We start from the raw sequence: 26813 nt of genomic DNA, 5'->3' as shown, positions 1-26813 counted from the left end.
TAAGCTCAAAGGACGGGTTTTAGACTGAGTTTGGGCTGCATATTTTTTGGACCTGGCAACCCTGCCCTCCCTCTGCCCAGCACCTCTCTCGCCAACCCTTCTCCCAACTACAGACTGATTAATATAAGAAAATAATCTAACAGCCCTGTCCCATTTCTAATGTCAGTGCCAAAGTAATACATTTTTATAAACATTTTACTATAATCACCTGACTAACATTACAGAGAAATGTAGCAAGAGTTATAGTTAGACTTTATTCTTCATTAAAATAAGCTAAACAGTTTGAAATTGATAAAACCACTAAAATTTGTAATAAATATTGAAAATGTTCTTCTGTGTTCAGTATCAAACCCAGATTAATGCAATTGTATGGATTAATAGCATAATTGTGCTGTTCCAAACAACAGTTGTCTATGAGGTGGTAGTGTGTGTTATGCTGGTGCGAGTGGAACAGACAAATTAGTGCTGCTGACGTCTTTAAACACTGTGTCAAAGGTTTGAAGAACCTTTAATACCCTTAAGTGCGGTAGCAAAGACGTAGTGATGAAATGATGAATGGTTCTTTAGAATAACCAGACTCATTACCCAGATAAGAGCCCACCTAAATGCTTCACAGAGTATTCTGGTTTAATGTAAGTTTCAACATGATTCCATATGTGTTACTTATGGAGAAAAAAAAACACTAAATGAAAAGGGGTGTCCAAACTTTTGACTGTATATACACATGATTATACAGCTCTGAGAAAAAAATAAGAGACCACTTAAAATGAAAGTTTCTTTGTTTTTTCCCAAATTGAAAACCTCTGGAAAATAATCAAGAATAAGATGGATCACAAGCCATCAAATCAAGCTGTACTGCTTGAAATTTTGCACCAGAAGTGGCATAAAGTTATCAAAAAGCAGTGTGTAAGACTGATGGAGGTGAAAATGACAAGAAAAGCAGGATTATTTCACCAAATATTGATTTCTTAAGTCTTAAAACTTTATGAATATGAACTTGTTATCTTTGCATTATTTGAAGTCTAAAAGCTCCATTTCTTATTTTCTGCAAATAAATGCTATAAATAACAATATTTTTATTTGGAATTTGGGAGAAATGTTGTCTGTAGTTTATAGAATAAAACATTTTACTTAAAGTTATAGAAACATTAGAGAAACGGTTTCAGAGAGCATTATCTTATTTTTCCAGAGTTGTATATAATATATATATATTTGCTTTGAAGGCCTTTTTTACACATACATATTAATTTGATATATACACACACACACACACACACACATACATATATATATATATATATATATATATATATATATATATATATATATATATATGTATGATGGGTAGTTTACATGAACAGGGATAATTGGGTTTCCCAATGGGGAGAAAATGGGTAAAATTGTCTCCAATATTACTGATTGTCTCCAGAATTACTGTTATAGTTAGTAGTATTAGTTTTATTTCTCTATTTTTCTCTTCTAAAGTTGTCATGATTGTTTTTCTTTCTTACATGTTACTGTGCATATTTGTGGGTTTTGGGGTTTAAAATAGAAAGTGAAGCAGGATGATGGAGTGGGAGTAGTGATGCAGTGATCTGCTGCCCCCTACCCCCCTTTAGTGGACTCACGGTGATGCAGCCTAAGCAGGAGGATGAACTAGGTTAAAGTCTCTCTCCAGTATCAGCAGGGGGTGTGAGAAGGGTGGGTGAGTGTGTGAGAGAGAGAGAGAGCTAGAGGGAAAGAGAGAGAGAGAGAGAGAAAGAGAGAGAGAAAGAGAGAGAGAGTAGCTTCACTCGCGTCACACAGCGCGGGCTAAGCACGAGCTTCCAGAGCACAGCCAAAGAGACGAGAAAAGAGGCAGAGAGAGGAAGATAGAGAGAGAGAGCGCTGCACTTCATTCCTGTTCAGCTCCTCCGTAGCTCCAGTTTTCTCTCCGCAGCTCTCCCCGGGCTGTTATTTGCGTGTCGCTGCTAGAGTAGCCAAAGTGCGGGAAAAGGGCGTGATTCTCGACATGCTCGCGCTCGGGGCGTAGCGGCATCAAAGCACAGCGAGTCGCGCACGAGGCGAGGAATGCCATCTGAGCATCAATGTTTCACTGGGGCAAGTGGAAGAAGAGGATGGGCGCCAACAGCTCCTCCAAGAGACCGGTCTTCGACGAGAAAGAGGATGGTGAGTGAAGTGCAGCCTGAACTCCATCAGATCCCCTCAGTGTCCTGTCAGTGTACAGCCTGGCTGCTTCACTCAGCACGTGAACTCTTTGAAGTTCTCTGAAGCGGCTCGTGGTCAGTGTGTTCACTTTGTGTTGAACTGAGAGGAATAATCAGGTCGTGACCTGCAATTTTACACATTTTACCAACGCACACAATTCAAACACAACTATACACAACTCTACAGACACAAGTAACAAACAAAAGTACACTCGCTTTTTATTTAGACATGTTTTTGCACTATAAAAACATACATTCCACATCTTTAACAATGGTACAAAACTGTCACAGGTGTAATACTCCTCCTGTCACTGCGGTGGTACTCCTCCTGTCACTGGGGTAATGCTCCTTTTGTCACTGTGGTGGTACCCCTCTTGTCACTGGGGTTGTACCCCTACTGTCACTGGTGTAATGCTCCTCCTGTCACTGGGGTGGTACCCCTACTTGTTCTGGGGTAATGCTCCTCCTGTCACTGAGGTGCCACCCCTCCTGTCAATGGGGTAATAATCCTCCTGTCACTGCGGTGGTACCCCTCCTGTCGCTAGGGTAATACTCCTCCTGTCACTGGGGTAATACTCCTACCATCACTGCGGTGGTACCTCTCCTGTTACTGTGGTACTGCTCCTCTTGTCAGTGCGGTGGTACCCCTCCTGTCACTGGGGGAATGCTCCTCCTGTCACTGGGCTTTTGCTCCTCTGTCACTGTAGTGGTACCACTCCTGTCACTGGGGAAATGCACCTCCAGTCACTGGGGTGATACCCTCAAAGGTGTGTGTTCAGTACCCTTAGTTATGTGTACACTGTGATAAAGATATTTTAAGCTATGTTTTATTTAGCAACTTATAAACAGTTAAAATGTATCCTCAAACGTACCACACAGTCCGTTAGGTCCAACTGCGTACCTTAAAAGTAGGAAAAGAAAACAAATGCTCAGGATTGTTGGACTGAAAACAGACCCTTGAGGGTATATTTGCAGGGATGCACAGAATAATTAATCTGTTAATGGCAAGGAAAAAACATTTTCAGTGTAAAAAACTGAGTAATTTATATTGAACAAAGAAAAAGTTTTTGATGATGTGATCAAATCGCAACCAGTAGGGATGGGTGTTCAATTACTTTTTTTTTTTTTTTCAGATTTTTCATTTTGTAATTGCAAGACATAAATAATTTTAGGCTACTTAATTTATGTAATTGTGAAAAATAGCAAAACAAGAACATGAGAAAAAAATATATTCTCTATTAGGTAGTTGACCTTCTGCCTAAATGCTTTGGTTTCGGTCAAAGAGTTTCCCTTCAGTGCATCCCTAGTTAACGGATATATTTTTAATAAATTTCTCTTTAGTTGTTTTATTTCCCTCTACTTTTCTCTTACACAATTGGACCTGAAGGATCTTGTTGTAACATTGATGGTACATTTGAACTGTTGCCCTTTGGTGAACAAAAATGCATCTAGAGTGCCTTTTTGCATATATATTTAATCTGCTCCCGTGAAATATCAAAAAATAGTCAATAAATGGCTTTCAGATTTTATAAAATGATTTAATGTTATTCTTCACTTGATGCGTTTTTTTGTCCAAGTCCTTACAACCTTAGGTTTATACATTTCTGAAAGACATAGTCTAATTCCATTTTAGTGCAATAATCTATTTATTTACATTCTGTAAACTGTACCGCATACTTATTTCTAATATATGCACATTTTTGTGTCTTCTGGAAAGACCTTTCCATGAAACATTGATCGTATATAAGAACAGTTCTAAAGTCTGTAACTTGAGCCAGTTTTGCTGCTGCTTTGCAAATGCATGCGTTTTCCTCAGCCTCTCTGACTGTGGTGATCATAGTCTGAATAAAAAGATGCTCATTGCCCTTGTGTACTGCACACAGAGTAGAACTGCTTAGCTAGCTGTCTTATTTTTCACGGTCCTTTCTACCAGAGGGTGGCTACACTACTACATTACATAATGTGGCTCAGGTTTCATTTCTACCCCCTTTGATTTCCATGTAGAACCACTTATTAGAAGTAAACTGCGTTTATCTTGTAAGCATATATTATATTACAGTGTATGCCGGTGGAATTATCTTGCAGCTAATTGATTCATTAAGAGGGATTAGGTAAATCTGCAGAAATAATGGGGACTTGGGGAACATGAAGATTGATCATTCTGCAAGAGCATATTTAAATTGTGACTGAATGAAAGTCTCCTTCCTGTATTCAAGGAAAATGTAAGATTCAGGTTCTGAATGTAATGAGTCGTGCCGCATTCCCAACAAGCCGTATCCTTGCATCCGGAGGGGTAAAAAAGCAGATTTTGTCTCCAAAGCCTTGAAAACGAGGTCAGATCACTGTAGATTTTTGATCATCTGACGTGACTGGAGAGAGAAACATCCAGACGGAGGCTACATGGGGAGAAAGATTTAATGACCCATTTAGATACAGTATGGACCCAGTTCCCGTTATTTTTTCCTGTTATTTAAAAATGTATAATGCGCTGTGGATAAAGCTGTTAACTACCTTGTAGGTACAGATAAGCATGCACTTATATTGCCTGTGACAAGAAAAGCCACTGTTCATGTATGCATGCCGAAGCAAGCAGCCAAGATTTGGACCAAAACAAATCCCAGGGTTTCATTGACAATTTGTTCTGCATCTTGGTCTAAGCAGATTAATAAATATAGCCTGAAGGAGCTTCTTGAGGATCTAAAGATCAACATTCTTAAAGGCGGAATAAAACCACCGTTTCTAGTCACAGATTGTTGAGCTGATTTGCTTTGTTGCATAAGATCTGCTTTAGCTCACAAATTAGCCAGAAACATCACCCCTATCCACCCATGGCCTGGGAAACATCATGTGCCCTCACCAAGTGTTTCAGCTTTCAAACACTGGAAATAGACAAGCAGAAACAGTCTAGAAACATCCAGCGCTGGTCCTGACGGTTGTACAGAGAGGACATGAACTAACCAAGATGCCCTCAGGCCAATCCACAAGGTTCTGAGAGCAGCAGCATGCAGTAAAAATTGCATAACAGGTGGGATAGTCTGCTGAGCTGCAAGGCTAGTGCTGATTTTACCCGTGCCATATTACAGCCCTATTTCCACTTACTTTGATGCTGTACAGGCAAAAAAACGATTACGCCTCATGTTCCGTACATGAAAAAGGGCAAAACAAGCAGGTGGTCAAAAGATTACACAGCATTTAAGGCTAAGGTTTATGCATTAAGGTGCATGTGTGGGCTTGGTCATTAGGTTTGTGCTGCTTATGCTGAGAGACAGGGGTTGCCTGGTTTCGTAAGAGCATCTGCCTTTGGCCTTTTGGAGGTGGAGTGTGGCTCAAATTAGTCCATAATAGCGGCAGTGCCTGGCAGATAGGGCTCAGCCATAATCCAGTTGTCAGGCTGATGTACTGTTGGAGCTGTCAAATGGCTAATTCAACAGATTGTTTGCTTTAGACATAGAGGCTTCGGGCTGTGTTTTGTACTGCTTGTTTATGAAAAGGATCTTTCCCCCGAACTGTTCCGGACAAATCACTGAGTTATAAACACTTGATGACCTCGCTGCTGCTGTGCCGCAGTATGGTCCATTAGCGGTGGCCTGGTTTCCACTGAGGAGTGACACTATAAGAGAACAGAGATCATTGAGACTATATCTGAGCCTTTGTTTAGAGTTGTGGAAGGTCACTGTTGAAAATAAGCTAGAAAAGTATGCAGTAGCATTTCTCATGCCATAAATAGATGGAGTTTGTGGGAAAGAAAATGCAAAACGCAACATAATCAAGTGGTTCTTAAACTAGTCCTAAGGGCTGGCCAGCCAATAGCTGGTACACATGTATTTAATAGTTTCAAATCTAGTCCTGGAGGCTCATGACTCTAAACTATTTAGTGATCTTAACACACCTGATTCAAGTGTTGAACTTATTAACTTTAAAATTATTGGGTTAAATTGACTGTAGTAAAGCAGGAAAGGCACAAAAATGTGCAGGGCCTCCACCACCAGGTTTGTAAAGCAGGTACTTAGTGTACTTAATGGCTTATTCCAAAGCTAAAGAAACACACACTGCCTGGCCAAAAAACAAGTCGCCACCTGGATTTAACTGAGCAAATGATTTGCTGTTGCTGCTGTTGTTCAGGTGTAGGTTCAGCAACAGTATGTGCTGAAAGCATGAGGTCAGCTGACTACCTGAATATACTGAATACAGACCAGGTTATTCCATCAATAGAAGATGACAATGCCAGGATTCAAGGGGATGGAATTGTGAAAGAGTGGTTCAGGGAGCATGAGATCATCATTTTCACACATGGATTGGCCAACATGGAGTCCAGATCTTAACCTCATTGAGAATCTTTTGATGTGCTGGAGAAAGCTTTGTGCAGTGGTCAGACTCTACCATCATCAATGCTGCAAGATCTTGGTGAAAAATAATGCAGCGCTGGATTGAAATAAATCTTGCACATTGTAGAATCTTATTGAAACAGTTTCACAGAGCCTTTTTTTAACCAGGCAGTGTATTTGCTGTTTGGCCATGCGTTCATGTAGACAACTGTTCACATGCCTGCTTACATGGTACACATGTAACTGGAGGCTTCCACTGGGAGCTCCCACTATGGCGATAAGGACAAGGGTAGCCTTTATTCAAAACTGTCCGTCATATAAGAGTTGCTAAATGCCTACACTGCCACTAATGTTTTGGGGTGTTTTCACCTCTTGTACGCGCTGTGTTCATTTTTTGGATGTGCACCAAACAGAAATGTGCTTCCAAACTAATGCACACGACACACAACACAATTTTGAGAGTCTTCACACTACACAACCTCAGGATTAGTTTGGAAGTAATTGGGAATTTTAGTGGTTGTGGTTCACAATTAATACAACTTATCTTCAACACGGGGTCACAAATTACCAGAGGTGGAAAAAGTACTGAAAATTTGTAATAAGTAAAAGTACCTTTAATTTGCTAAAACTCTACTCAAGTAAAAGTAAAAGTACCCATCTAAAAATCTGTTCGAGTAAAAGTAAAAAAAGTACTCAATTTAAAATGTACTTTGAGTAAAAGTTACATAGTTACTTTTAGTTATTTGATGTAAAAAGTACAACAAATCATAAATTAAATAGTTTTAAATGAACTATTATTCCTCATAATAATTTGGACCTTTCAGGCAGTATTTGTTGACCACCGCATAAAACATTTTTAAGAACAAGTGGCATAGGTTTCTATGATCAATTTTTTTTCTTTTTTGTTAAAGGTTATGGTCATAAACCTGACTATAAACTGTATTTTTTTAGTTTTACAGTTCATTATTATTTTTAACTTGCCATTGCTATGCTTTAACTGCTATTTACATGTTTTTTTTTTTACATTCAAGCAGATTGTTTAATGATAAAAATACTTACCACCACATGCTTTCGCAGGTTTGATGTGGAAGTTTTGAAAGCTGACAGCTCTGTCCGGCGGGGCACATTTTGCATTGCATGTGGATGTTATTGCCTCGTTATTCCACGCGAGCACATTTTTTTTCATTCTGACAATTGTTTTTTTTCACAGCATTTTTTTTTTACTCAGTAACGATGAGTTTTCCAACGTAGTGAAGTAAATTACTTGTGTCAAAATGTCGTGAGTAAAAGTAAAATTTCCTATTTTAAAAACTTCTTTAAAAATTACAAATTACTCATAAAATAATGTGAGTAAATGTAATTCATTACTTTCCACCTCTGCAAATTACACAACTATCTTTTTCCTGGATATAGCCAAAATGAGTCTGTGTCCTCTCCAAAATCACCTGATCATAAAAAACATATACATACAGTATTAGGCAGCAAGTGAACATTTAGTTGTAGGCAGGTGTTTTTTATGTTATGGCTGATAAGTGTTTGAAGCAAGTATAAAGCAAAAATGTTTGCTCAGCCCTGAGAAATACTGATCTAAGCAGTTGTTCCCTCCATTCCTCTACCATTCTCATTCCCTCTTTCTCTCTGTCTTTTTACCTCATGGCTACATCTGTCGTCTTTGGCTAGGCCACTGTGCTGGCTCCAAATAGCATTCATGAAGAGAGTCCCTTATAGAGCTTTGTGTGAGAGTAGAGGTAAGAGCATCTGTGGAAAGCAGAATGGAGAGCCTGTACAGCAGCGTAAAGTTCCGTATTATAGAGTCAGCTAAACCCAGTGTTCAGAGAGAATGCAATTTTTCTTGTAATGACACATTAAGGTTTGTGAAGGGAGGGAGAAACAGCGAGACCTAGATAGTCTACATGTAAATGGACACATTTTATCCAGCACATTTGAAATGAAATGAAACAGGTTCATTTGAGGGCATGGACATCCACGTTGTCTGAGAAGTTTATTGTATCCAGCCTCATTTTATTCAGCAATTATTTTTACAAAAAGTATCCAGACAGTTAGATGCTTGCTAGTTACTTGCTGTTGCATCATTTGTTCGTTCATTAGAGGGGTAACATAAGGTCTAGGGTTGAGAGTAGAGGAGACATTTGTGGAGTCTTTTTTCTTTGTCACTTAACATCAGGGCAAAAGAAGTGCCATTAGCAGTAAATCAGGCCACCATGATGGTTAGAAATTGGAGCACCCAGACAAAACGACAGAAAATGTGTCAGCGTCCAGTTATTTATAAGGCGCAACCAAGTAGCAACACTAAGACAACCACTAAGCAACTCTATATCAACCACCTGACAACACCTTAGAAACCTTAGCTAGGTTTACACAGCCAGTAGAAATGGCCTCAATTTGATTTTCTGACCAAGAATGTCAGATTTATCTAAACCAGGGGTGTCCAAACTACGGCCCGCGGGCCATTTGCGACCCTTTTCCTTTTTTGGAGCGGCCCGCGAGGTATTTTAGAAATAGAATGAAAGTTGGCCCGCTGTTAAACAGGTTTTTATAATGTGAGATTCAAAGTTTGAACGCTAGGTGTCAGAAACGAGCCAAAGAGTCGGAGTCGGTGTGCATTTCTAGCGCAGAAAAACTGGGCAAAAGAGTCTAAAAGTGGAGAGGGTTAGCATTTCTAGCGCAGAAAAACTGGGCAAAAGAGTCTAAAAGTGGAGAGAGTGCGCATTTCTAGCGCAGAAAAACGGACCAAAGAGTCTAAAAGCGGAGAGGGTGCGCATTTCTAGCGCAGAAAAACGGGGCGAAGAGTCTAAAAGCGGAGAGGGTGCACATTTCTAGCGCAGAAAATCAGACCAAAGAGTCTAAAAGCGGAGAGGGTGCGCATTTCTAGCGCAGAAAAACGGGGCAAAGAGTCTAAAAGCGGAGAGGGTGCTCATTTATAGCTCAGAAAAACAGGCCAAAGAGTCTAAAAGCGGAGAGGGTGCGCATTTCTAGCGCAGAAAAACGGGGCAAAGAGTCTAAAAGCAGAGAGAGTGGGCATTTCTAGCGCAGAAAAACGGGCCAAAGAGTCTAAAAGCGGAGAGGGTGCGCATTTCTAGCGCAGAAAAACAGGCCAAAGAGTCTAAAAGTGGAGAGGGTGCGCATTTCTAGTGCAGAAAAACGGGGCAAAGAGTCTAAAAGCAGAGAGAGTGGGCATTTCTAGCGCAGAAAAACGGGCCAAAGAGTCTAAAAGCGGAGAGGGTGCGCATTTCTAGCGCAGAAAAACGGGGCAAAGAGTCTAAAAGTGGAGAGAGTGCGCATTTCTAGCGCAGAAAAACAGGCCAAAGAGTCAAAAAGCGGAGAGAGTGCGCATTTTTAGCGCAGAAAAACAGGCCAAAGAGTCTAAAAGCGGAGAGGGTGCGCATTTCTAGCGCAGAATAACGGGCCAAAAAGTCTAAAAGCGGAGAGAGTGCGCATTTCTAGCGCAGAAAAACGGGGCTAAGAGTCTAAAAGCGGAGAGGGTGCGCATTTCTAGCACAGAAAAACGGGCCAAAGAGTCTTGAAGTTGCCATAATTAAGACGGTTTATATTAAGAGAAATCATGAAATTAAACATCAATTTGAAAAATCTTAATTTACACAACACTGTCAAAGATAAAGATTAGAAAGTTCAAGTAAAATGGTGTGTAATAAAATAATCAGGAAAAAAGTATTATTTAAAGTGGTATATTTCATTATTTGTTTTATTACAGAGTGTGGTCTTCAAATATATTTCTCCTTCTGGCCCCCAACAAAAAACGTTTGGACACCCCTGATCTAAAAAGTTAATGCTGTTAATGATGAAAATGATGCACATGCACAAAAGAGCAACACTTCAAGTTAAGTTTCGGTTTCATTCTTTGCATCACAGATGCTATAAATAAATTCAGGTTGACAGCTGGGCTTATTACCACAAATGCATTCAAGCTAGCTGTAAAAATGGCATGATTTTCAGACATGCTCAGGTTTTAGGGCTTTTTATTTTACTTTGACGCTGCACCTGCAGCCTGTAGCTGTGTTTGACCATTTAGTAAGAAATACCACGCAGTTGCGACGCAAGTCTTCTAATATATTAGGAACAGAGACATGTCCAAAGTCCAAAAAGCTCTCTTACTTTGTTTTTCTACTTATGAATCCTTGATCTCACTGCTGCTGTCCATTTTCATTGTGTACTCACGCCTTTTTTGCCCTGTGCTTGTAGCCCTTTTCCTTTCTTTTTGATGTAAGAGATGCATGAATTCTGATCTGGCCTTTTAGACAGAGACGCACTGCTGAAAATTATATATGAATCGATTTTGTAAACCAGTGGCCCAAATCAGAATTGAAAATATAATTTTATTTTTTTGTTGTTCACACTACTACACGAACAATGCATTAGTGTTACATACGATTGGATTCTGGAAAATCCCTCTGTTTTGACTCTTTGGAACGTAGCCTTAATAACACCTTAGCAACCACCTGGAATACCAGGTGGCACCTAGCACTATAGCACTGTATGTGCATTTACCCAAGAGATGCATTTGTGTCCAGTAAGTGCAGGTGATGTGTGTCTGCCCTGTGGGTGGGAGGTGAGAATGTTAGCATCTCATTTTTTTTTTCACACCTTCACAATCACATCTCTCTCTTTCCCTCTCTCTCTCCTCTCTCTCTCATATTAATTAGTCTTTGTCTGACTTTGTTTTTGTTAGATCATCTTTTCACACACACAAACGCACAGGCGCACACATGCAGAGGGAGAGAATGAGTGAGTGAGAGAGGGAGAATGAGTGATAGAGAGCGAGCATTCTTTCCCAGCGTGTTGTTTTTCCCTCCTCTCTCGTGTCCGTGCTTTGCTGCGCTCTTTCTGTTGGCCTCTGGCAGTGTTTCTGTCTCCAGCTCTTCACACTCCTCTCCCACCTCTACCACCGCACACACTGCTCTGAGACTGCACAGCCCATTATGTGAACCAGCAGCACACGCAAAAAAAGTTTGCTTTTTAAAAAAGTGAGTATATGCTTATGTCTTTTTAACTGCGTATTTCTGTCGGTGGACATGAATATATACACAGATATACGCAGTCCATGCACAGTACAGGCCAAAAGTTTGGACACACTTTCTCATTTAATGCGTTTTCTTTATTTTTATAACTATTTACATTGTAGATTCTCACTGAAGGCATCCAAACTATGAATGAACACGTGGAGTTTTATGTACTTAACAAAAATGACCTGGCCTCCACAATCACCGGACCTGAACCCAATTCAGATGGTTTGGGGTGAGCTGGACCACAGAGTGAAGGCAAAGGGGCCAACAAGTGCTAAACACCTCTGGGAACTCCTTCAAGACTGTTGGAAAAACTTTTCAGGTGACCACCTCTTGAAGCTCATTGAGAGAGTGTGCAATGCAGTAAACAGAGCAAAGGGTGGCTATTTTAAAGAAACTATAAAATCATTTTCTTTTAGTTATTTCACCTTTTTTCTTAAGTATAAAACTCCACATGTGTTCATTCATAGTTTTGATGCCTTTAGTGAGAATCTACAATGTAAATAGTCATGAAAATAAAGAAAACGCATTGAATGAGAAGGTGTGTCCAAACTTTTGGCCTGTACTGTTCAATCAATAAATGTCTATTTTTTGTTCTATTTTCATACACAAAGAGCGCCGGCTTATAAGGCACATTTTGCGACACTAGTAAGGAACAGGGGTGTTGCTAGGTTTTCCTTCTAATTCAGCAGATCTTGTCTCTGGGTGGCGAGACCTGTAAAGCTAAGCTAAGTTAAGTAAACAAATCTGTAATTCTTAAAAAAAAATAAAATCTTTTAAAGTCAAACGAGCTCTGAATGTAAATCTACACAGATTTCTCTTATTAAAATTGTTTATTTGTTTGAGTAAAGTGCTTTAGTTTATTTACAGTAAGCTTAGATTAGCAGATTTCCACTAATGCCGCCCGACAGCGCTACACTAAGGAGCCCTGAGTGTTCACGTAGCTTGTTTTAACATGGTAAATATGCAGACTACAGGCCGTTAATACTCACTTCTGAACGGTGAATAAGATAGCGCTTAGCACGGTTAGCAGCTAATGCTAATGCTGCTCCAGCAGTGTCAGCCGAGGTTAGCAGCAGACTACAGGCCAATAATACTCACCTCTAAATGGCGAAAGAGCTAGTGCTTAGTGTGATTAGCAGCTAATGCTAATGCTAAACTCAAGCTCCTTTATAATGCTGTACTTTAGCAGAGTGGCTTTTCTGCTCCTTACCGCTCTTTACTGCTTCTACAACCTGACTAGTAAAATTCATAAATAAGGCACACTGGATTAGAAGGCATACTAACGGTTTTTGGGAAAATTAAAGGATTGTAAGTGTAATTTTATAGTGAAAAAAATGGTACATATCTAAAATCCTGTTTAAGATTAGTCGACTGTGGCAGTTCACATGCTTCTTTAATTTTCACTCGTCAACAAAGACATGGTCAAAGCACATCAGGCGTATAAACTGTGATTGGTTTGTTGAGCCTTGTGTTTCCACCTACACATTCCTGTCTTTGCAGTGAAACTGCTGAGTGATGCAGACACACAGACGCACAATTGTGTAGACCACTTAGCTCTACTGTAGACCCTGGAGTGGCAATAAAAGAGACACCATTCTCCCTATTACCATCAGTGGAGCAGCAAAATTATTATTAAAAAGATAAGGTTGCAACTTAATGTTGCTTCAAGATGATCATTAATACAATATAACTTTTAGAACATATTTTTGGAACACACTCTATATCATAGAGACTGTCATTAGAATCTAATCAATTCCTCCATCCCTTTGAAACCCTGAAACACATTAATTTTATACACAACAATCACTCTACTTGTTATTCAAACAATGCAGCTTTTTCCCTCTTTTTTTCCTAGGTTCATTAAATCAGTGTGCTGCTGCAGGCCCATTATCTTATAATGAAATTCATGCAGTGATCTTCAGGTCAAGGCAGAAATTTTCTAATGCATTCCTGCGAGGCTGCTTTGACAAGAGGTCAGGCTCACAAATTACACTACCTACAGTCCTAGCCAGTGCATTTGCCAATTAACTAGGGGCTTCAGAAAAGAACTGCTGGTGGTGTTTAAATTGAGTTAAACAACAGAAGGGTGTCCCTAACCTTATTTAGTATGTAGATGACCATCCATATTGGACCCCTTCTCTCTGTATACTGTATTGTACCATGATAAAGTATGCAACTGAGATTTTTTTTTTGTTTGTTTCTGTGGAAAGTTACATGACTATGCTTTCTGAGTGTATTGTGGGTAGGGTTGTTTGTCTTTGGTGTGTCATTTACAGATTAAATTGAAGCTGTCAATACTTGTCAGTGTGATTTGCAAACAGCAGCTACACTGAGTCATGTGATATTACTGATGATTTCACTTGCTTTCACTTATACTTGATACATGACATTAATTAATGTTTATTTTGCCTCCTTTTGGTCAAGTATACGTCTCTACAACAAGGAAATCTGTGTAAAATATAATAACATTATGGATCTCCAGCAACGGCCATAGTTAAATGAAGTTAAGTTAAATCAGATTTTCTCCACTTTATTCATTCTCATTGTTTAATTTCAGATCAGTTTTTCAGCGCAGTGCCAAACCAGCTAAAATGATGTCAGTGTCCAATTACTTACAGCCTTCTCTGTATGTATTAATATGGAGGGGGTGGGGGACATTAGGTATTTGGTGCTTGCAGCTAAAGCTTGTTAATGGATATTTTTTCATGCTTCACTGACTGAATTAGTCAGCATGTTGATTCAATCAGTTCTTTCAATGAATGTGTTTAAGCGCTTCTATTATGTATCAAGCCTTCAACACAACAGATTTGAACAGGTGGAGAGTGAGGCCTTAAAAGTTGATGTTTACACTGTCAGTTTAGCATACTGTTTAAACAAAATTACATAACCATTTACATACAGAGGTATGTAATGAACCTTTTGCAATTACAGTTTAATACATTGATGTCAAGCAAAGACAAATGAAAAGGTGGTATTGATTGAAAGTTTTAGGCAGTTGCTAGGCTGTTATGTGGTCAGAAGTGTGAAACTGTATGTGTTGCTAGGTTGATGCTGGGTAATTACAATGGGGTTTCTGGTTGATTGCTATGATAATGCTAGAAGGTTACTCTAGTATTGCTTAGAGTTTACTTGCCATTTCACAGGGCACTAGTCAACTCAAATAAAGTAATCACATTTTACCTTTGCTCTATTCCTAATCTCTTCAGTTTTCCTTTAAAGTTCAAAGTTTAGTGGGAAAATCCCATTCAATATTATGGAAAAAGCAAAAAAACAAAAACAACATAGCTGGTTTCAACTTTATGTGCTGCATGTAGCTAGTTGAGAAAAACATCTGTCAGCCATGGGGGAAAGGCTGATAGACAGCAGTAGATGATTGTAAGGTAGGTGTATAGTATCCAGTATGGTTAATGTTGTGTCTCAAGTCATGTGGTTCCCCATTTACTAGTACGTGTGTAAACTTCTGGTCTGGACCCAATTCATTCACATGGGTAGAATATGTGTATCTATGCAGTAAAAGCCTAACTTGGACTAAAATGTCTGGAAGTAAAATGGTGTTACATTTTGAGGAAGAAGAGGAAGAAGAATATACATTTGATAAAAGCGTGATTATGCACTGCTTTTCACACTTTCAGTTATCACTGCTGTTACTAGTTAGACATTTTGCTCTAGCTCTCTCACTTTGCTTTCTTTGCTTCCATTTCTTCCTGTCTGCTACTCTCACAGTCTCTCTGTCCCGTTTTCTCCATCTGTTAGTTACCTCATTGACGGAACATTAATATTTTTCATCAGTACACTTAGCATGATGACAGTGCTCATTTGCCTTCAGTGGCTGATGAGAGAGCTTGTGGAATAAGTGTAATTACCGTGCTTTAATTGCCTCCACATCAGACGCACTGATTGAAAAGCATCACCATCAGCAGCTGAGATGAATCTGGCGCAGAGGGACGCAAGGAGCCTGGTCCTGTGGCCTACTCACCTCTTTCTCTGCACAGATGAGGTTGTTAATTGTTTTTTTTGCAGGGCTGGGCAGGGTTTCAGTGTTGTAGCCCTGCTGCCTTTGCTACACAGCTGCATTATTCAGTCTGCTGTGGACTTTTCACCTCTTACACACTGAAAATAAACCAACGGTGTTGTAGCCTCTCTATAACAGTCCCCTGAGCCACGCACGGCTCATATAACATGACAGGAGCTTTCTTTCTCTCTCTCATGACCTATTCCCACCCCATCATACAGTGCTACCAAACTGAGAGAGTGAAGTCATATTTTCAAAATGTCACTGACAAAATATCATTGGACAGGAACATATGCTACTTCTACAGTGTCAGCTAACAGACACCCACATTCAGTGGCACCTATCTGCGTGATGGGGAGAGTGCAAACCCACTACTTCTCCTTGGGACTTCTGACCATGGAAAGTTGTGGCATCTCTATGGACTGAACTTGTTATCTCTCGATGATAGGGGCAATGTTTGGATTGCTGGGCCACTTGAGAGACCCTACAGAGCTCAGCCTAACTAAATTTTAGTTTTGCTTTAACAGCAATAAAGATAAAGATTATTCATTCTGGTTGGATATTTGTTGGAGAGTTTATGTGTGGGACCATTTGGGGGCACTGCCTTGTTGGAACATACAGTTGTGTCCAAGGTTCAACTATCTAGCTGATGCTTTAAAATGGTTATAAAGAATTCTGAGGTTGTGCTTTGTGTAATTTGTGTAATGATACTCCCACCACCATGCTTGACAGTTACAGTACAGTGTCTCGCGTTAAATGCATCCCCTCTACTCCTCCAAACATTTCTCTAGTCATTGTGACCAAATTGTGAAGCGTTCCAGCAAGAAATCGATATGTCTGTGTGGTTGACTGGAAACCTCAGTTGAGCTTAAATATTTTAAGCTAAATTTTTTGTGTAGATTTGGTTTCTGGGATGGTAGTTTTTTACTCCATGTTGATTTTGACTGTAGACAGTGACACAGGTGTTCTAACAGCTTCCAGTTCATGGCAGGTCTGTGCCTTGAGCGTTCTTTAGTTGGTCGTGACCATCTAAATCAATTTACTTTCAGCTCAGGATGACAGTTTGGGTCTTCTTCCAGACCTTGGTGAATTGGCCACACCTCTCTATGGACTATACTTGTATCACTATTTGAATGATTGATAGTGGATTTTGCAATTGCTGTGGGACCTTTTTAACCAGCGTCTCTACTTCCTCCGGAAGCTGAGAAAGGCCCGTCTCCCTCCACCCATCCTCACACTCTTCTATAGAGGGACCATTGAGAGCATCCTGAGCAGCTGCATCACTGCCTGGTTTGGGACCTGCACCGTCTCTGACCGCAAGACCCTCCAGCGTATTGTGAGGACAGCTGAGAGGATCATCGGCGTCTCTCTCCCCTCCATCACGGACATTTACACCACCCGCAGCATCCGCAAAGCAACCAGCATTGTGAATGACCCCACCCATCCCTCACACTAACTGTTCTCCCTCCTGCCTTCGGGAAGAAGGTACCGCAGCATCCGGTCCAGCACGACCAGATTCTGCAACAGCTTCTACCCCCAAGCCATCAGACTCCTTAACTGCAGAGACTGAACTGATGGTTTTTCTGTACATGCACACACACTCTTACCCCACTTACCCCAGAAAATGGAAAGCACTAAAAACCCTACTACCTCACTGGACTCTATTGCACACTGTGTAATAGAGTAATTACTACCTCACCTGGTCTTTTTTTGCACACTGCAAAATTTGCACACTGTCTTGTCATTTATTATTCTTTGTCTGTATTGTGTTGTATTGTCTGTCTGCACTTTTGTACTGTTGCACTATTGTTCTGTCTACACTGTGTTAATGTGCACCATGGTCCTTGGAGGAACGTTGTTTCGTTTCACTGTGTACTCTGTATATAGCTGAAATTACAATAAAAAACACTTTGACTTTGACTTTGACTTTGAAGAGGTATGTGTATATATGTGAGTATATATGTACTGTATATTCATAAGATGGAAAATGAGTGTTGAGACATAGTGGTTTTCTGCCATAGAAATAACTGGTTCAATGAAATTACTGAAAGCCCAACTTGGCCATGACTTTCATGATGAGAGCATATACCCTTCCCATCACTCACCAGAAGGACAGCGACCATCAAACCAAGTGGCGGAGAGAGGCAGAATTTGACAAATGACATAATGACCAAGCTGTCACATGTCTCTTAACCTCTGGCCTTCATTTGTCCTTTAATGATGACCACACTCTTATCGCCGCCTTTGGCACATTTACAACAGTCACAGGTTATGACCTGTAGTGACATTAGATCAGATGGGAGATGAGCAGAGAGTTAATGCTGGTCAGGATGTCGGGCCGGGGGGTTGGGCGCTCCCCTGGCAGCAGAGCCAGCATGTAAACATAATAAATAAATGATGCACTGCTGCTGCTGCTGCTGCCGGCCAGCGGCTCAGCAATACTGTTCTAGCTGGTGGTATACTTTAGAGGGACATGAGGTTAGCGTGGTAATGTTGTATTATAGCTGCCTCAGAAGAAGGAACAGTTCGCATTGGGTTGCAATCCAATTTGTAGCTGAGTGTACACCCTGGTGTGGGCCAAAATACTAAATCTGATTGCAGCAGCAAAAGCTTACTGCAATACACTCGTTTAAAACAATAGCTTCACAACAAAGTCAAAGGCACACAGTTAAGCCCTATCACCCCACCTCATCCTGACTTCCCAGTTTAGTCTTGGACTACACAGCAATTTAAATGGAGATTTTCTAGGATAAGTCATGGAATTGTCTTGCCCGTACAGGAAACCAACCTATAGTGTATGTAGTTTTGAATTAGAATCTTCCACAAAAGTTCTAAAAGTAGATAAGTCAAATTTTCAGTTACAAAGCTGTCAGTAGGCTCAGTAGATTCATAGTGTGTACTCACACTAAGCAATCTGTACCATGCCAGGGCATGTTTACCTCCCAATGCACGACTCATTCGGCTAGTGGAATCGCTCTGATTGGCTCACTTGGACTCGGACACGGTACACACGCAGTGTGAGCACTATTCGTGCCCAAGCACAAACAAGATGATGTCAGTGATGCACCCCCACCAGAAAAAGCACCCCCTCTCGGGAGTGCACGCTATGTCACTATGTAACTGTGACTGAGTTAACAGGAAATTTTAGCTCATATTTTGTGATAATCTCCGTTTTTTCTTCCAAAAGAGGGCGCTTTTTATGGCGGGGGTGCTATATTCGTCACAACAGTAGTGAGTGATGACTATTTAAATGCAGTGTGAGTGCAGGTCAGTGGGGAGTGGGGAGGGGCCTGAACCGTGTTACAGCACGATTCAACCAAACCATTGGGCAGTCAAGGTATTATTAAAAAAAATGTAATAATGATATCTCTGAAAAAAGTCTGGAGGCTACTTTTATAGCACTTAACAAAATGCAGTGCTATATCATTTTGCAACATTCAACACAGCAAATCACTTCAGTCTTTCATTTTAGACCTATGACTTGTTTTTGGTCCACAAAAACAAAAAATGGCATTTGCTTTTTTGTCTTCAATGTTTTAAAACCTAAATCACAGATATTTATTTATTTATTTAGCGCAATTATTAAAATTTAATGAGAAGTAAAGTTGCCGGGTTATCCTGTTGAAGAACGGATATTAGTTATTGTGAAGCATGCAGTACTTATTTGAAACTATTTTAATTGGTTATTCATTTATAAATCGATTTTAATGTTTAAAATAGTTAAAGTGGCTACACAAGCTTATTTCAAACATACGTACGTTCGCTCTATTTGTAGCGTCTCGTTTTTCTGATTTTAAATGCACCAAAATACATTTCTGTGCATGTGATGAGAATCAGCACTGGAACTCAAGCACAGGGAATTCTGATTGCTAGATAATTATAGAAGGGACAAAATAAGAACTAATTAATATTAAATGTCCAAATCTGGTTTGACTGACACAATTCTGAATCAGGTAGAGCTCTAAGAGTGATTCTAAAAATTGTGACTGGATTATTGCTTTATTATAAGTCTCAGTAAGGAGACAGTAACGAGAGTTTAAAGTGGGATGATGAAGAACATTCCTGGCATAATCTACTAGCTGAACACGCTAGTGGGTTGTGTGCCATGACGATAACGTTCTAGAAGCACACACTCACACAGCAACTCTCACACTCTTTTTTCACACCTGTGTGTGTGCTGAGTTTCCCAACAGCTGTGAACAGGGATCTGTGTGAGAGACTGAAAGTGAAGGGTTGTGGGTGAGAGAGTGTGATGACTCCTTCTCTGGTGAGGAAGAGAACACACACACACACACACACACAACACATGCGCCCAGCAGCCCACCACACCAGCACTGCCACCGTGTCCCACAGAGACAGTGCCAAGCACACGCCACTTCTGTGGGCAGAGGCAGAATTCCTGTCAGCCATTAGCCAGCTGAACGGCGGATTGTGACACTTGTGTTAGTGCTGAAGTTAATGATGTTATTAAAAGTTCTATTAGACCTGCTGAGATGAGTCTAAAGACCATCTGGTGGTTTGACAGCTTTTCTAGAATAGTTCATCCTGTAATAACATCAGATTCTCTGCTCACTTTCTTACCTTCCTGTAACATAAAACACATCCGACTTCCTGAAAAAAACAGGGTGTGGATTGGGAACTCTCAAGAAGTTTACCTCAATTCATATGATGTTCACAGGCTGAGAATTCTTTGATTCAATACCATTACTTTTGGTTATTGACATTGCGTTGCTCTGTATTGCAAAATTAGCATAATGCAGTAAATTGTCATGATCAGGCAGGACTCAGGACAACGCAGATGCGTAAAAACAGCTTTATTAAGAAAAGGGGCGATACAAAGGGTGGTCAGAGCAAGCAGGGTCAATGTCGGTAAACAGGATCCAACAGGGAATGACATACCATAACCTAGAGACAGTCCAAGGGCAGAACACAGGCAAACAGCAACATAGGCAGAATCGGGGTACACGGAAAAATAGTCGTAAACAAACAGAGCATGGAAACATGTTATAATGCAGGACGAACAAAACAATGCTAACCAATGAGAATGAGAGCTGAAGGGGTATATATACAGGGGAAAACAGGTGAGCCTAATTACACAGATTGCTTTCTGGAAGTGCCCCATGCAGAGTCATGTGATCATGTGTGCAAGTGTAGTCCATGTGTGGTGTGTTCTGGGTAGTGTAGTCCAGTGACTGAAGAGTGCAGGAAGAGCTGAATGCGAAGGAAACAGGAGTGCTTTTAGCGCCAGACGTGACTAAAAAAAATTAACATTGAAGTCATTAAAGCTAACACGGGAACACACTTGGAATTATTCTGTAAACAAAAAGTGTTAAACAAACCAGATTATACTTTATATTTTATATTCTTTTAAGTAGCCATATTTAGCTTTAAGGAAAGATCTGCAGAAGCTTGTTGTTTTCTCAGTGCCTTCATGAGGTAGAGGAACCCTGGAATAGTTTTCTCAGCATCTTAAAGGAGTTCCTAGAGGTGCTGAAAAATAGTTGCTGTTTTTCTTCACACTGTGAAGCTCCAGCTCATATCACCATTTCAGTTGATCAGGTTTAGATCAGGGGATTGTGGAAGACAAACACTTTTTTACTGTTTACTTTGTAATTCCATATGTGTCCCTTTGTCACGTCTAATCTACAATGTAGAAAAGAAATTAAATAAAGAAATAAGTAAAACATTGAATGAGAGGGTGTGTCCAAACTTTTGACTGGTACAGAGCAGAGCAGTAGTGAAACCTGATTATAGAGCGCTCCTTCTGTGATTGTGCTCGCGTGCTTCGTAGCCGCTAAAATAACCGGCCACTACTAGGCTGAGTGGAGAAATCGATGCAGCAAGGCTGCCAGCTCCAGCCCAGGCCCTGCAGCCTCTTCAAAGGCAGGCCCATCTGCCGGCCGCCCTTTATCGATTCCCCCACTCCCACAACACCGGCCCATTCTAATGCAATCAGCCATGCAATGCATGAGCCATCAAGGGAAGAGCGCACACTGAGAAATCAGGCGTGCTTTCACTCACACTCTCTCTCTCTCTCACACACACTTTTCCTCTCTCTCTTTCTGACTCTCTCTATCTCTCAGAGGCACACACACACAGTCAAACTGACTTAATGACCGCTGAGGTCTCTATCTTGTTAGGAGATCCTTTGGAAAAATAGTGGGAAATTTCTAATTGATACTCTGTCTGATGGGATGTGGATGAGTGCTGGAAGCAACCAGAAGAAACACACACACCCACACACACACACACTAGTCTGTAGCAGTGCCTACATGATAAATGATTTTCACCTGTATTATTTCAAAGAACTGAAAAGTGTCATAGGCCGCCCATTTTTTCTCCCACTTTAGCTAGGCCAAGTGTCCCACCCATTCAGCTGCTACTCAGCTGTATATCCCCCATCACATGTGATGCCACAACACAAGGAGGTTAAAGCCTAGCACATGGCTCCTTCGGCACATGTAAAGTCAGCCACCACCTCTTTTCAAACTGCTGTTGCTATAGCATTGGCGAGTAGCATCACAGTGTGCTCGGAGGAAAGCGCAGCGACTCAGTTACGATACATCAGCTCACAGATGCCTTGTGCTGATGGACATCATGCAAGGAGTGATGAGGGGAAAGAGAGCCATCTACCCAACCGTAGAGAACAAGTCCAATTGTGCTCTCTCAGGGCTCCGGTAGCTGATGGCAAGCTACATGACCAGGACTCAGAATGCAGAGAAAAAGGTTTAATCCATTATTTCAAAACACTGTAACTCCAACCATCCTTTGTTGAAAATGTCCATCATTGTTTGTCTTCTGTTAGATAGAGTGTCATGGGCTGTAAACGTTTAATTATGTTGGACCCAGTTAACACAGGAACATTAAAATCTATGGAGATAAACCTATAGCCTTGAGATTTTTCGTAATTATCCAGATTTTTTCCACTTTTATTTTGGTTCACACATCCTCAGGCAGTTGTTTTCTCTTTTTCAGTTCTCCATGCACAGTGTGGTACATACACACAAAGAGCGTGTCAGATTTTCTCAGTTTAAACTGGTTGCGTCTCTTTATTACCACCACCAGCCAAATGCCATAAATGTCAATGTTCTAATATGGAAAGAAACAGCATCCATGCAAATTCACTCATCAATGCATTCATCACTGAGCTCAGCGGTGCACACACCAGCCTCCAGCTATAATATTTGGTGAGCAAGGAAAGGAAGTAGTCAGACAAATTTTCTGATCGATAAGAGTCGGTGTGGGAAATCTGAAGCTGTTTGGTCTTCTTTGGTTCCTCTGTGTCTCAGAACACCGTCAATGATGTCCCTCCTTTAAAACGGAGAGATCAATTAATGCCTCCACAGATAACAATTAATTAGAGGGAAAATGAGCACAGAAAACAACACATGGTACATATGAGCACTAAACATGGTGTCTCCAGCTCTCCAAGGCATTGTCATGGTACCTAGAACTACCATGTGTGTTTTAATGCCAGGGTGCTGGCGTTCCCTCTGTTCCTGCTGACATTTCAATTCCAAAGCGTCATTAAAAATGCGGAGAGAAAATAGGCAAAGTCTCAGTGACAGTGGACTGTGTGTGTGTGTGTCCTCATCCATATTCAGAAGAGACGGAGGTTTGAAAGCCAACCATTAAACTGTATTAGACCTTCAGCACACAGAGAGAAAACAATGCAAGCTGCTGCAGTGATGATAGTAATTTGAGTACACAGAGGTGTCAGACGTATAGATTTAGGGCTGGAAAACCATGGGAGGCTTTTTCTTGCTTTGGCTTCCTTGGAAGGACTTTTAAAAATAGCGTCATTGACAGCTACTGTTTGTTGAGGTTAATCAATTGGCTTGGCCAGAGATCTAATTAGTTGGGTTATAAAAAAAACCCTTAGAAAACTCAATAAAGCCATTGATTTGTTTTGTCTCAAAGGCTTGACTGGAAAGGCTCGCTTCCTCAAACCATTTTGCAACATATGCTTTATCGTTTTATTCTGCTGCACTGTAGCAGGCTATGATTGATGTCATCCGTATAAGTGCACTGACTGCTTAGTGCTATATACCTCCAGGGTATAGCAGCGAAGATAGCTTTACTCTTGCATTTAAAGATTTTTATTGCCGTCAGATGTTGAGATATTGCACTAGTGAGTGGGGCTGAGAGGAAGCCTGTCAGTGTTCCTTTTTATTTTGCTTGAAATTGTCAGGATCTGGTTTTAGCAGTATACTCTGCCTGTGTGAACATCCATCCATGCATATGAATGTGGGTTTTTAATCCTTGCAGAGAAAATAAAAGCAGTTTGAGGGCTCTTCAATCTCTGACATTTCTGAAATATGGCAACTGACACTTTGTCACTGTCATATTAAAACCTCCTATACTTTTTTCCTTTCGCTTTTAGTTCTTTAAACCAGTTTAAAGAAATGCCAGCTGCTTTTCTTATTGTATGAAGACTTTGTGATGAATGGGCCAGTAGAAATGGTCCAGAGTGACTTGGAATAAAGTATTGTGACATTAACGTACATTAAAGTTTAATAATCCCTTCCTTTATTCCTTCTCTTCTAAAGAGACAAGAGCAGTTTCTCAAACTCAAGGATGGAGCCTAGGAACACTGCATTTTTGAATATTATGTCACTGAAGGCTGTCCTGCTTTATCGGAGCTTTTGAATGCAGTTGAGAAATGCAGCCTTGGTTTCTGAAGTAAAGAGTTACCTGGTGTGTCCTTCTAGACCAGTCACTCACATTTCATTTCTAGTTACATGTGGTTTTAAGTTTTCAAATCTGTTTACTTGATACTCAGTTTAACTTAAGTGATTAGACATTGTATTTTTTGGGGCACTCTGATGTAGTTGATCAAAAAGTTTTTTAATTTTGCTTTTTGCCAAAAGTTTTTGGCCATTTTCAGATGAATAATTTCTGTTGCTGAATAAGGTGCATCCTTAAATATTTAGCATAACTGATATTAAAAGGATCATACTTAAATTTTAACCTAAATTGATAATCAATGCTATTATATTTTTACAGATGTTACATTGTTACAGATCTGCCTTGCTTAACCATCGCTCTCAGAACAGGCCCACCACTCATCTACTAGATCTAGTTTAGGCCATTTCTGGCAGCCACATCTGGTGCACCTCTGGGCCATCATTCCAAATGGTATGTGGGCCACTTGTAAGTGCCAGATGGGGCCCAGGTTCAAGCTACATTAATGTTGCTTTCAGTGTGTGTCCTGCAGAGTTAACGAAGCATTAAATATTCCATGTTTCTTAATGGAGTGGTAATAGAAAATTCCACTATAGCTAGTGGCTAGTGTACCCACAAGGTAGTCAACAAAATATTTTATCAAAAGAGAGCTACGTTTTACAACGTCCTGTCAATTGTCCTGTCATTACTTGCCCACCGCGCTCCGCAAAACAAGCAAGCTGATTGGCTGTTTCTCCGGAGAGGAAATCTATTGGGGCGCTTCTTCTAGTGCATAGGCTGCATACCCACTTTTTGCGCCACTGACTGTGGCAACATTTACACAACTTCTTGCTGCTATAACATTTCAAATTGACATTTATTACCAACAAATAAACTATGAAACAACAGCAGCAATACTTTGTTTCTTCTGTTTGCTCCTAGCCCCGCCCTCTTGTCATCGCCCTCACCTGTGCACTGTTTGTATACAGCTTCACCCATTAATCTTTGCCACCAGCTGTGCATGTTAGTTTTCTGTGTATTTATAGCTCATTCCTCCCTTTGGTCATCGCCTTGCATTGTTAGAGTTCTGGTTTGTTGGCCTCATTAGTTTCTCTGTTGTTTTATTCTTGTACTTCTAGCTTTCCCTTGTTGTGTTTTTGTTCGTTAGCATTATTATTCTTCAATACTACAGCACTGTCAGCCTGCTCACTGATCACAGCTGTTTACTTAGATGCCCAAAAACACAACTTTCATTTGAATTATGCTTCGTCAGTTTTTCCCTGTTTGCTGTGTAGTGTGTGTATGGGTGTGTGATTCTTTAATGAGCTTAATGACACCATGTTTAATGCCAGATGTGGACTAGTGGGGTAAAAAGCCCCCTAGCATTGATCAGTGGAGCAGTGAAACTGTCTTCTCTGCAATGATGGTGCTCCGTCCAATACATTTGGGATGAGTTGAGGAGTTGGGGTCCTCACAGCAATGCCCCAAAATCCTTCAAACGCCTCAAAAAAAGCCTTTCCCGGACAGTGACTCCAATTAAACAAGATAAAAATATTTTTGTTCATATACTGAATATGAAATAAAGCCAAATATATAAAGGCAAATAGTATGTATAACCTATTATGGCTCACCTGGGCAGCTGCCTTTGTAATACATACATATATTACAGGTGAGTCATGTGAGGTTAAATGCCTTTAACTATGTGTGTCAACTGTGAAAGAGGTCTAATAGGTAGACCAGCTCTTATTTTCAAAGCAGTGTCAGGTAATTACAGAGTTTCAAAGAGATCAAATAGGCAGCGCCTGAACTGCGGATGTACGGGTCATAAAACTGCTGGAGTATTTAATATAAAATAGGATTTAGTCCAGAAAATTCTGACAGCGTCTGGCAAACATGGACAAGGTGCTTTGACAAAGATGAAGGGAATATGGGTGGAAGAGGAATAGGGCAAACAGACTGTGTCAGACTGAACACCAGAACTACAGCCTCTAAAGATTAACATTAGTCAAATCAGATTTAAAATTGGTCCACCTCCATAATCACTGATAAATCACTGATCGATAATCAGCAACTAATTTGAATCATGGGCCTCAAACAGCTTACATTTACAGAAGGATTGTTGTTTTGAAACCACATTAATTTAGTATGTATGTGTTTTTTGAGCTGGCATTGCTTCTGTCAGTGATAGCTGATACAACTCATCATCTTTACTTTTCTAATGAAATGTTAAAACCTTTTATGAAATGTTGAAACCTTTAACCTTTTGAGTATTAATCTGGACCATCAGCTGATCAGAAAAAGTTGCTTTGCAGTTTGTCTTTACAAATATCTACCAGTAAAATTACAGTAGGTAGAGTGATTCTGTCCACTACATTTAGGCAAAGAAACTTTATATGATGTGTTGTTATTTAGATTTTCTGGCCTTTTCCTTTACAGATTTTTTAATGCACATTTCCAAAAATCCCAAAAACTTGGAATGTTTGCAGATCTAGAAACACTTTCTTTCTATGAATCTCCCAATCTCCTATTTTACCAAATTGTGTTCCACTGGATTTATATC

The 26813-nt window shown here is 40.3% G+C and overlaps 1 protein-coding gene across 1 annotated transcript in view; it reads left to right on the top strand.

Moving 5' to 3' along the window:
• Positions 1-1683: 1683 nt before the first annotated feature.
• Positions 1684-26813, top strand: part of LOC103046448 (serine/threonine-protein kinase 32C) — a 119985-nt gene continuing 94855 nt past the window's right edge. Inside the window, exon 1 of the mRNA XM_015605671.3 lies at positions 1684-2169. Coding sequence (XP_015461157.3) covers positions 2088-2169 — 82 coding nt within the window. The 5' untranslated portion in view covers positions 1684-2087. The remainder of the gene's footprint in view (positions 2170-26813) is intronic.

The sequence above is a fragment of the Astyanax mexicanus genome, chromosome 7 (assembly GCF_023375975.1).
Source record: "Astyanax mexicanus isolate ESR-SI-001 chromosome 7, AstMex3_surface, whole genome shotgun sequence".
NCBI lineage: Eukaryota > Metazoa > Chordata > Actinopteri > Characiformes > Acestrorhamphidae > Astyanax > Astyanax mexicanus.
Note: the sequence above shows the minus strand (reverse complement) of the source record. Positions and strands in the feature narration are given on the sequence as shown.